The sequence below is a fragment of the Panthera uncia genome, chromosome C2 (assembly GCF_023721935.1).
Source record: "Panthera uncia isolate 11264 chromosome C2, Puncia_PCG_1.0, whole genome shotgun sequence".
Classification (NCBI taxonomy): domain Eukaryota; kingdom Metazoa; phylum Chordata; class Mammalia; order Carnivora; family Felidae; genus Panthera; species Panthera uncia.
This window is the reverse complement of record NC_064810.1, coordinates 128,870,237-128,882,697: the sequence shown is the minus strand read 5'-3', so window position 1 is coordinate 128,882,697 and position 12,461 is coordinate 128,870,237. Positions and strand designations below refer to the sequence as shown.

General features: G+C 35.9%; 1 protein-coding gene across 1 annotated transcript in view; it reads left to right on the top strand.

Annotated features, from left to right (window-relative positions):
• Positions 1–12,461, top strand: part of ATP2C1 (ATPase secretory pathway Ca2+ transporting 1) — a 181,954-nt gene that overhangs the window by 70,325 nt on the left and 99,168 nt on the right. Inside the window, exons 2-4 of the mRNA XM_049629814.1 lie at positions 6,893–7,003; positions 9,383–9,499; positions 10,797–10,886. Of these exons, the coding sequence (XP_049485771.1) occupies positions 6,893–7,003; positions 9,383–9,499; positions 10,797–10,886 (318 nt within the window). The remainder of the gene's footprint in view (positions 1–6,892; positions 7,004–9,382; positions 9,500–10,796; positions 10,887–12,461) is intronic.

Genomic DNA, 12,461 nt, shown 5'->3' with positions numbered 1-12,461 from the left:
AGCCCCTGGGGAGCTTTTAAAAATAAATGTTTTTGCTCCACCCCAGACTTAATGATTCACACTCTTTAGGGATGGTGTCTAGACACTTGGATTAAAATGAAAAAACAAAAACAAAAAAAACAAACAAAAAACCCCTTTGTCTTAGTCTACTTTGGCTGTTATAACAGAATGTCGTAGACTTGGTGTCTTAGGTAACAGACATTTATTTCTCACAGTTCTAAAGGCTGGGGAGGAAGGAAGAGAGGGAGAAGGGGAGAGGAGACATGTACATGCAGTGCTGTCTGATGTCTCTTGTAAGGGCACTGATGCCATCATGAGGGGCTGCACCTTCATGACCTAATTACCTCACAAAGGCTCCATATCTAAATACTGTTAAATTGGGGGTTAGGACTTCAACATATGTATTTGGGGTGGGGGCAATTCGATCCATAGCAATCCCCATATAATTCTGATATGTATCAGATTTGGGAACTGATCTATAACATGCTTAAACTCAAAATATATGAGTGATTCACCTGGGACTCTTGTTAAAATGCAAATTTGGGTACGGTTGGTCTGTGATGGGTCCTGATGCATAAGGGTCTGTATTTAACTGAATTATTTGATACGTCCTAAAAATGTAAGTTTCTGCAGTTTTTAAATGCACTCAATTAAAAACTGTATAGCTTGTTTTAATATCTGGCTAGATCTGGGTCATTTAATGGAAGTAGAAGTGCATAGTAAAACACTTACTTTATTCTAGCCAGATTGGGCGAGTCACATACAAATTAGATTTCTACTGTTCTTCCATTTACCAGTGTTCGTCTCTTTTTTAGACTGTTTCCTTGGCAGGTGTTAGCCATTCCCTGCTATCCATTTTTAATGGCTTAGTTCAGGGAAGTTTTCCCAGAATACTGAGGGCTGTAACAGTCTTCCCTTCATGAATTTTTTGACTTACTTACTTGCATTCTGATGGTTTGACTAATGTATGGCAACTCTTATAGGTGTGTTCTGGTATGACTTGACTGTCCAGCTGAATTATTCATCCCTGCAAGGTATAAACTGTGGACTGTGGTTGTATGTGTGGTCTGTTTAGGAAATGCTTATTGGTTGCATGAGTTAAATAATCCAAGGTTTAGACCTAATAAATGCCATTATTTGAAACAATGTAAAGCTATTATGAGGAGATTAAGATATAGCTAAGCCCAGGATATCTTCAGGGTCAGGTAAGAGGTAAACAGATAATACCTAATATTTGAAACCTGGGACCACAGACAATGAACTTTTGTAATAACACATGAAGGAAGTAACATTGCATCTTAAGATGATTTACCTTCAACTAAACTTATGTGATCTTGCTTGTATTTTATAGTTCTCAAAATCGAAGCATTATTAAATCACTCAAAGATTGTTTTAAGTTGAAAACAGTCCTCATTTAGCCAGCTAAAATGCCATGTGTGTATAATAGCATAATACATATCTATATATCTGTATATCTATATATCCATATCTGCATATCCATATATCTATAATAGCTGCCAAACTTTACCATAGTACCTGCACCTTTTAACAGTTGCACCAGCAGGATATAAAGGTTCCAGTTTCTCTCTCTGCTTTTCAACCCTTGTTATTCTCTCTCTCTCTCTCTCTCTCTCTCTTTTTTTAAGTTTATTTGTTTTAAGAGAGAGAGTGTGTGTGTGCGCGTGCGGTCGCACAAGCAGGGAAGGGGCAGAGGGAGAGGGAGAGGGAGAGAGGGGGAGAGAGAAAATCCCAAGCAGGCTCCCCACTGTCAGTTTGGAGCCTAATGTGGGGCTTGAACTCACAGACTACGAGATCACGACCTGAGCTGAAATCAAGAGTCGGATGCCTGACTAACTGAGTCATCCAGGTGCCCCTTGTTGTCTTTTTGATTTTAGGCATCCTAGTAGATGTGAAGTGGTATCTCATTATGGTTTTGATGTGTATTTTCCTCATGACTAATGATTGAAGATCTTCTCGTGTGCTTATTGATCATTTGTATATCTCCTTTGTGGAAATATATATTCAGATCTTTTACTCATTTTAAAGTTGAGTTATGTCTTCTTATTACTGAATTGTAATATATTTGCAAATATTTTCTCTCATAGTATGGGTTGTCTTTTTCACTTTCTTGATGGTGTCCTTTGCAGCACAAAAGTTTTAAATTTTGGTGATGTTCAGTCTTTTTTTGTTTCTTGTGCTTTTGGTGTCCTGTCTAGGAAACCTTGGTCAAGATTTAAGCCCATGTTTTATTCTAAGAGTTTAATAGTTCAAGCCCTCATATTTAGGTCTTTGATCCATTTTGAGTTAATCTCCATATATTGTGTGAGGGAGGGGTCCAGCTTTATATAGTACTTTTTTGTGTGCATATCCAGTTGTCACAGCACCATTTGTTACAAAGAATGTTCTAATATTCTTTACCATGTGAATAGCATTACTATTTAGTATGTAAACAAGCTAGGAATCTAGTGTAATTTTTCAATGTATGTATCTAGTTCATCATCATGTACTGTTAATTTTACCTCTACATCTGTTCTTGCACCCCACCACCCATGTCCAAGCTACGTTTATCTCTTATTTAGATGTATGTAATAGTATCCAAACTGGTATATTTTCACCACTTATATTCTGTGTGTGTGTGTGTGTGTGTGTGTGTGTGTGTGTGTGTGTCTTTTCCTCCCAGCTGTGTATTTTATTTATTTATTTATTATTTATTTATTTTATTTATTTATCTATTTTTAAGACTACAGTGCAAAGTCTTCCTTTTCCTCTTAGGATTAAGACAGAAATTCCATAATATGACCCATGAGGCACTGTAGGATCCCCACCTACTTCTATAGCCTATTTTTGCTTTATATGTCCTGATTTTTTTAATCCAGATAGTTCTTAGAATATTTCCATATGTTCCTTCCACTGCAGCTGCCAACATGTGTGCATCCTTCCCATGTTACTCTGCCTTCTCATCTGTAACTGTGGATGAACTGGTCTATTCCTTTATCTAAGACCAGTCCTCCTACAAATATGTCAGATTCCATCCCCTCTCATTTAGTCAATGAGAGCTCATTTAGAGCATCACTTTATCAGTTGTCCCATGTCACTTCTGCATTACTAGTTTTTCTTCTGTCAGATAATTCTGATCAAAATACAAACATGCAAACATTTCTCCCATTTTAAAAAAAGCCCCAACTCTTGGAACCTATACTCCATTCTGGCTACGATAATCCCATTTCGCTGCTTCTTTTTACAGCAGAACTGGGAAGGATTATCTATACTTGGTTGTCTTCACCTTCTCTCCTGCTGTTTTCTCTGAACCCACTCCTGTCTGATTTTTGTGCATCACTACTCCACTGAAACCACTCTCTTTATTTATCTCTATGTTGCCAACTTCAGTGGTCAGTTGTCAGTCCTCACCTTCACTTTTCAGTGACATTCAGTCCAGCCATTAACACCCACTTTGAAATACTTGTTTCACTTGACTTCTCTTGTGGTTCCCTTTTTACCTCACTGCTTGGTTCTTCTTTGTCTCTTTTCTTGGTTATTCTCATCTCTGATCACTATGTTGAGATAATGCCCTAGGGTCAGCCCACAGACCTCTTCCCTTTCTTCTGTGCCAGTGTGGTTTATTCTGTTTTAATACCATTTATGTGCTCATGACTTACCCACATTGGTATCTTCAACCTGGACCTCTCCTGTATGTGCTCATACCCATCTACCTCCTGGACATTTCTAGCTAGAGATAATAGTTCCTTTGCTTTTTTTTTTTTTTTTTTTTTTCAGGTCTCTGTGCCCAAAGGTCACCTTACTAGAGAGGTCCTCCCCTCCACCCCTGTATACAATGAAGCAACTCCTCCCTTATCCTTCTGGAGCATTTATTGTTTAATTCATTATTTGTAGTCTTTTGCTTCCAATTGGTATGTAGCTTCATGAGGCTGGAGTTCTTACATTTTTGGTCTGTTTTGTGTCCCCATTATTGGCAACAATGCGTGGCACATACAGGACCATTGATTAGATGTTTAAAGACTGAATGAGTAAATGAATAAATGCTGGTCTTCTTTTAGTACTCGTTCTTTAGTACTTCATTTTGCCATGCTCACCCCCCTTTCCTGGGAACTTGCACATTCTTTTCCCTCTGCTCTTCCACTCCTTCCCTTAGGCAGCTTCTTGTCTTTCAGTTCTATAAGCATCACTTCCTCGTGAAAACTTCCCTGTCCCGATTGCAATCTCTGTGTAAGCTCTCATGCCCCTGGATGACTTCTCCTTCATAATAGCAGTCATTTGCCGTTTTCCATTTATTTGTGGTATTCTTTGATAACATTTGTCCCCTTTGTCCTCTCTCCTCCCCTTCAGGATGTTTTTGCTCATTGTTAATACTAAGGGCCTACCACAGAGTCAGATTCTCAATAAATGCAGTGTTGAAAGAGTAAGTGAATAAACAAAGTATTCTTATAAGCCATAGAAGTAATAATCCATTTGAACTACTAAATATAACATTTGCTTAAAAGAAAATAGGATTAAAATTCAATAATATCCATAATTGTAGGTTGACATAGAATCCAGTAAGCATAAATATAGATGAGATTTCTGCTTTTGGCCAAGAATTTTGTGCTATAGCCTCCTATTTCCTATATTCTTTCAGTGAAATCTGTCTTATCACATGGCTTTGCCAGAACACATCCAGTGCTCTTCATTCTACCTCCAGAAGTTGGTTGGCTGTAAACTTACCTTTTGGTTTTGGTGTTTCCCTCTTTCACATGGCAACCAGCCCTTCATATATTTAGAGAGTTATTATCATGTCCCTTCAGTGTCTTACTCATTATTAAGTGAAACTCACTTTCTTCTGTTGAGATTTGTCAACTCTTTTGGGCCCACAGAATGCTCCTGAGGGATTTTATGTAGAGTATATTCCAACATAGACCCTGTCTTATGTAACAACTACCAAAGGATTACTTTAAAAAGATTTTATGAGAAGAGCTCTTGTACCACATGTTGGGTACTTGAGATGGCAATTTCTAAGATATCAGTGACAGAAAAGTGTATTTTAATAGAAAAATTATTGCAAATCTAACTTTTATTTGCCACGATTGGTAATTTAGTTCTGGATTAAGCTAATTGTACTATTGAATATATATGTAAGTATTAAATACTTTTTGGAGAAAAATAGCTATTTCAGCACTTATTACTATTGGGTCAAGTCCTTTATTAATGGATGTAATCTTGACACAACTTTAGGCAGTATTATCCGTATTTTATATATGAAGAAACTGAGGTACAGGAATCTTAGAAATAAAAGATACTAGTCTCGTTGACATCACAGATAATGTAAATATACTTGATCCTTCTTAATTTGCTTTAACATCTCACAAGATAAATAACCGCATCACACTGTTATAGTTCTCATTGCTTTAAGAAGATTCTGGTTATTTTTGTAGGTTTTTTTCCAGTGTTTAATTTAAGGATGGTTCAATTAAATCTTTCCCTTGTCCCACTTTGTTTTATAGGTTTGGCTATTCAGTGGTTCTGAAACGTTTGGAACTTTTAAGAAATTTCCAGTTTTTTTCTCTAAGGTTTAAGCTTTCTTAATTATGTAAAAATATGCTTTAAATAATTTCAAGGCTTTGTTTTGTATGAAAGTAAGGTAATCTGTCTCCCAATTTCCTCAGAATTTTTAGTCACTAATATCTTACCATGAAAAGTAGAAAAATACTTCTGCTTCTTGCTTTAAAGTACTTAAACATTCAGCAGTGCCTTTTAATAAGTGAAATTAGAAAACATGTATTTGATTGTTCCAGAACTCAGTTACACTGAGTGAATACTTTTTTCCACAGCTATTTGCTAATTTTTGGAGTAAGTGTAAAGATTCTATAATGACAGCACACAGCACTCTGTTATTATTATCTTAAAATAATAGAAATTTAAAATTTTCTTTTTTGATCAGTGTCATTTGTTGTCTTAAAGAAGTGTTGTGTCAAAAAAATTTGGGGGGAATATTTTTATCCTAAAAATGTTGATTATCCAAGGTTGAAGACATTCCATCTGAAAGCTTAAAGACTTGTGTCTTGGCAGTAAGATGATCACTTCACTTTCAGTATTCTAATCAGTGGAAGTATAGCAACTGAAAAGTTTTCTTCACTAAAGTTTCACTTTTGTCTTACTTTCTCCTACTTATTCAAAACTTTTTGTCTATTAAGAATCTGTCAGCTTAGGACCCAAGACAAGTCTGGATTGGAGATTTATTTCTGGAAGTGTGTTAAATAAAAACTTTTCTCTAGATACTTGCTTATGAAGCTGCATGAAGTAGGTACCCTGGTTACCACCATCTCTGCTTGTTTACAGCCCCTTCACTAAACTGTGCATCCTCTGCTTGTCTGGTCTCTTTTCTTTGTTTTTCTGCTAGTTTGGGAATAGATTTTTAAATCTGACTTGCTTTCTTGGTGCTTATGTAGAGTAGATAGGTGTTTTTCTGGACAGTTAAGAAATGGGCACCCTAACAGGAGTAGTTAAAATGGAGAAAGCTTAGCTGTTCTCATTCTTTGCTGTTAAACATAATGAGTTTAGAGGATTATGACTACATGTAATTATTAGGATCTGCGAGACGGGACATCTGTTTTACTTTTTACTCATTACATTGGTATAAAAATAGCATCTTTTTTATTTAATGTGAAAATGATTTTGTGTTCTAGCTGGCACTGGTGGCTTAATTTTTGAAATGTGCTCTCTGGAAAAATAGCACATGGTTAATATAAAATTATCTTCTTAGAACTATATACTTATTATTCTGAAAATGTTTTATAACTGGAAACTAAGTTTCTGTGAACGTTTAGATTTTCATTTATTCTAGACTGCATTTGAATTTTTTTTGTATATTCAAATATTTTGCCTTTGTTTTCTTTGCTAGGTTGCACGTTTTCAAAAAATTCCTAATGCTGAAAATGAGACAATGATTCCTGTATTGACATCAAAAAAAGCAAGTGAATTACCAGTCAGTGAAGTTGCAAGCATTCTCCAAGTAAGTACTTGGTGGGAGGAAGGGAGTAGATAGTAAAATCAGTTGCTTAGACTCTATGGATAACTCTGTTGCTGCCCAATAGAATTTTCTGTGATGAAGTAAATTTTCTGTGATGAAATAAAGCCCATAAAAAACATGGGCTTTTATGTTCTACACTGTTCGAACAGTAGTCAATAGTTAAACATGATTACTGAGTACTGGAAGTGTGGATATTTAGATAAGGGACTGAATTTAATTTTATTTAATTTTCATTCATTAAAATTTAAATGGCTGCATGTAGCTAGTACCTGATTGGACAGTGCAACTTTAGGTCATTAGCATTGCCAGGAACTATTAGTGCTGTGTAAGGATTAGTTGGATTATAAAATAATCAATTGTTAGCATAAGTAGAGTTAGGAGTTTATCATTTTTTTTAATAGGTATTTTCTGAAGTTAAGTAAAAGCCATGTACATGATAAGAACTGCAAGTAAACCTTAACTGCTTATTTAATTTAATCTTTTCCTAGTTTTAAAAAGCACAATCTAATGTAACAGGAATACAGTTTTTTAAAATTTTTCCTTCGTAATTCATGTATTTAAATGATGGCATTAAAAACATGGGATATCCATTTTTTTCCAGGGTGGTTGTATTTATACTGTTTTAAAACCATGTATTTTAAATATTTTTAAGTGTTGCAAGACTCCATTATTAAACTCTATTATAAAGCTTTTGGCCAGAGAAACTGATTATTTTAGGGATGAAAGTAATTTTGTTCCTTAATGATAGCTATAATAAATCATGAGAGACAGTGACTCTTCTAAGGTTCACAGACCCAGTTCCAACATGGTGGCTGGGGGGTTGAGGGCAGGTTCTCCCACACATAACACGAAACAATTTTTGGACACTGAAGAATTCAGCTCTGTTCTGACAATATCTACTACCCAGAAATAACATCAGATTCCATAGGTTGAGTTCAGCCCTAGAACACTCTCATTCCTGACTTCAGAAGTCAGTCACAGACCCCAGGCTGTTATCTATGATCCTGACCTACCCACTTCAAATTAGAGGTTCTTCCTTAGGTTCATTTAATTTGCTAGAGTGGTTCACAGAGCTCAGGGAAACACTTAGGTTTACCAGTTTATTAAAGGGATATGATAAAGGATAGAAATCAAGAGCAAGATGAAGACATATGTAGGTCTGGTATGGAGAAAGAGCCTGGAACTTCCATGCCCTCTACAGGTGTGTCACTCACCCCAGTCTCCATGTGTTCATCAGTCTGGAAGCTCCCCAAACCCAGCCCTTTGGGGCTTTCATGGAGGCTTCATTTTTTAGTCATGATTGGCTAAGTCATTCACCCTTGGCTGATTCAACCTCCATCTTATCTCTCTTCCCCAGAGGTGAGGGAGGATGGTGGTGGGGGTTCTAGGACTGAAAGTTCTAACTTTCTAGTCACATGGTTTGTCTTCTTAGCTACCAGCTACTGCTCTTAGGTGGGGTTCAAAAGTGACCTTCATTAACCTAACAGAAGACACCTTTATTGCCATCATTGCAGGAAATTCCTAGGGTTTTAGGAGCTGAGAGTCAGCAACCCTGGAGGAAGACCAGATACAACTGAGAAATATGTTTTGGTCATCTGAATGACCAGATGCGTATATACTTCTTATAAATCACAATAGCACAGTGACTGAAGAATGTAGGTGGTGTTCATAGAACATAATTATTTTCAGTAATTTAGGAACCACAAATTATCTGTTTGAAATAATTATACAGTCCAGGAGCAAAAAGTAATACCAGCCTGCGGGTTTTGTTAGGCTCAGAGAACAAGAAAGGCAATTATGGTCCTTTGAATGTTTTTTTGAAGAAACTAATTTTAGAAAATAGAATAAAGCAAAGGAAGTTCATTAAAATGTATATATATTTCACTTTCTCTAAGTTTTGCGGCTGGTTTTTGTTATTCCCCTTTTCCCAGAGAGCATCGTAAGTTTGTTTACTAAACTTTGCCTTGTTGCTTATAGAATTTTTTAAAGTGCTAATATAATATTGTATGTTACTTGACTTCAATAAAATTTTTTTTTCATCAAGGTGTAATTTGCATGAAATACAATGTATCCATATTAAATGAACAGTTTGCATTTTGGCAAACGTAATCACCACCAGAATTAAGATATGGAACACTGTCATCACTCCTAGAAGTTCCTTCAGGTCCCTCAGCAGTTAATCTTTCTAAGTAGATTTTGTTTTTGGCCCCAAGCAATCACCGATAATGCTTTCTGTTACAACAGATTAGTTTTGACTGTTGTAGAAGTTCTTATAAATGTGAACGTACAATATGTACATTTGTGTTTCTTTTTTGTCCTCTGCTAACATTTTCAGTAACTTGTATGTGTAAAATCTAATAGGCTGATCTTCAGAATGGTCTAAACAAATGTGAAGTAAGTCATAGGCGAGCCTTCCATGGCTGGAATGAGTTTGATATCAGTGAAGATGAGCCACTATGGAAGAAGTATATTTCTCAGGTGAGGTTTTTTTTAATTTGTGCCTCTGCTGTGTAATTTACACGTATTTTTGTCAGTGTAGTTGTTCACTTTTGCGATTTTTTTTTTTTTTTTTTTTGGAAAAAGGAAATAATTTTTACAAAGGTCTTTTACCTACATTTTTTTGTTAGGGTTTGTTGTTAAGTTGGAATTTCTATAATTTTTAATGTGCAAACCTTTAAGAACCGAGGGACATATAACATGGAAGTGATACTATGAAGAGTAGTTGCCTTCACAGATGTCTACTTTATGCTTGTTTTATTATAAGGAATGCTAATATTTTTAAAAGTAATATGGCCATTTGGGAGTGCTTAAAAAAAGCTGAAGTCTGGGCCCTATGCCCAGAGATTCTGATTTAATTTGCCTGGTGTGAACCTGGGCATTTGGTAGAAGTTCTTCACATGATTCTGATGTGCAGCAGGGTTGGAACCACTGTGCCAGGGAATGGAGCCATATAGGTAGTGGGAGGTGATGGCATGTAATCTCAGAGCTGTGGTATCTAGGGGCTTGGGCTCTCCAGTGGGATGAATTCTTTGTAGCCTAGTTACTCTGCAACTTTGATTAGTGATTGGCACCACTTTATCAGGGGAAGAGCGTCTGGCAACAGAAGCTTTTTCTGTTGCCAGAAGCTCTTGACATTTTTAGGGTGGCTCTGGTGCTTGGTCATTTAAATGCTACCTGGTTGGGTCCACGTGGTTCTGTTTCTTTAGATACTGTTGGCCCTTCTAGATAGATATCAGGAAAACCAGCACTGGGAAAATCTTAAGCTTCCGTGGAGTGGATTTTAATTGTCTGCTTTTAACTGACCAAGGGGTTATTCCTGTGGCATTGTGGGTCAACCACCGAATTGTGATCTATGCTAATTTACTAAGTATAGGAATGTTTGAGTCTCATAATTTAGGTGTTCCTACTCAGTGTTAACTTAAATCTTTATCTTCAAAATCATTTTTCACTTATTTTAGCCTTGGTAGAATTCAAACCAGCTATATTTATTAAAATAATATGCTAAAAATATGTGTGTACTATAAGGAATTGGTAAATTCTTAGTTTTAAGTATTGATATTTAATTTTCTTCTGAAAAGGAACTGTTATCAAGTGGTGACTTTTAAATAAGTAAATACTTTTTTTGTTAATTGAAGAGACATAAAATCTCATTCAGATGTAGACTCCGTAATTTTCTAATCATGCCTCAGTAGTTTATTTTTTAAGCTTTTGTTGTGATGGAATACGACTGCCGTTCATACAAAACTGTTGAATTGCTGTTTGTTTTCACTTTCAGTTTAAAAATCCCCTTATTATGCTGCTTCTGGCTTCTGCAGTCATCAGTGTTTTAATGCATCAGTTTGATGATGCTGTCAGTATCACTGTGGTAAGAAAAAATATGTATATTTTTAAACTACTGGATAATCATTTAAATTAGGATTGGCTTTTATTTTGGAAAATGAATTGAGAAATGATTTAATGTTACTTCAAGATTTTTTGTTAATATCCAAATTCTGCTTTTCGTTGCAACAATCTCAGATAATATTCAAGGTGTGTGATGGGCATGCATGAGAATTATTTAACAACCTTCTGATTTTATAGATATGAAATATCTTATAATAATTTTCTGGTTAAAATTTCAATTTATTTTACTTTCTGATTGAGAATGTTTTGACTAATTGTGAACTAAAGCCTGATGATTATGAAATTAAAAATATTACTTAACATGAACACTATATTTACTATGTAAGATTTTATTCTTTCTGGCTAAGCTCTTTTAGCTTTCATTGAAAGTTTCCTCTTCTTTTTTTTTCTTGTCCTGTTTTATGGTAGTATAAAAATTTATAACAAGTACAAGCATTGATTAAAGCCAACCTGTTTGTGCTTAAGAACACAGTAGAAATTAATATAGAACTGCAATTCTTTTTTTTTTTTTTTAATGTTTATTTATCTATTTTGAGAGAGAGAAGGGGAGGGGGAGAGAGAGAGAGGGAGAGAGAGAGAGAGAGAGAGAGAGAGAGAGAGAGAATCCCAAGCAGGCTTTGCAGTGTCAGCACAGAGCCCAGTGTAGGGCTCGATCCCATGAACCATGAGATCATGACCTGAGCTGAAATCAAGAGTTGGGCGCTTAACTGACTGAGCCACCCTGGTGCCTCTAGAGCTGCAGTTCTTAAACTCTTGTTTGTGGACTCCCAGGGGTCTCTCAGACCCTTTCAGGGAGCGTGCAAGGTCAAAACTATTTTCATAATACTAAAACATTTTTGCTATGGATATTTGCATCAATGGTGCAAAGCAGTGGCAGGTAAAACTATTAAGAGTGTTGGCTCAAGTTAAAATAATGGCACCAAACTATACTCGTAGTCATCGTTTTCTTTCATTGTTTCTCTTAGGAGTGTTTTTGATAAAGCAGTAAAAATTAATTTCATTAAATCTTGACAGTTGAGTACATACCTTTTGAATATTCTATGTGATTGAATGGGAAATATGCATAAAGGACTTCTGTATGTTGAAGTACAATGGTTGTGTCAGAAGGGCAGTTGTGGTGAGCTGACCTAGACTTTTATTAGAAAGAATGAATGATAGACAAACTATAGTTATTTTTTAAGTTTTTATTTTTATTATATTTTGAGAGTGAGACAGGCAGTGGGGGAGGAGGAGAGAGAGAATCCCTCTCTGCACTGTTAGCGCAGAGCCCCATGCGGGACTCGAACTCATAAAACCACAAGATCATGACCTTAGCCTAAACCGAGTTGGACGTTTAACCGACTGAGTCACCCAGGCACCCTGACAAGCTGTGGTTATTAAAACTTAGATAACTGGCATACTTTAAGGAGAGTGAGTGCAACGAACCTGTCACTTCAAGAAAATAACTGACAGCATTTATTGCCAGTGATAAAATTCAAGCATTCAAGTGATAGAATTCTGCAGAATTTTTATGAGTTACTATGTGCTAGATAGCTTC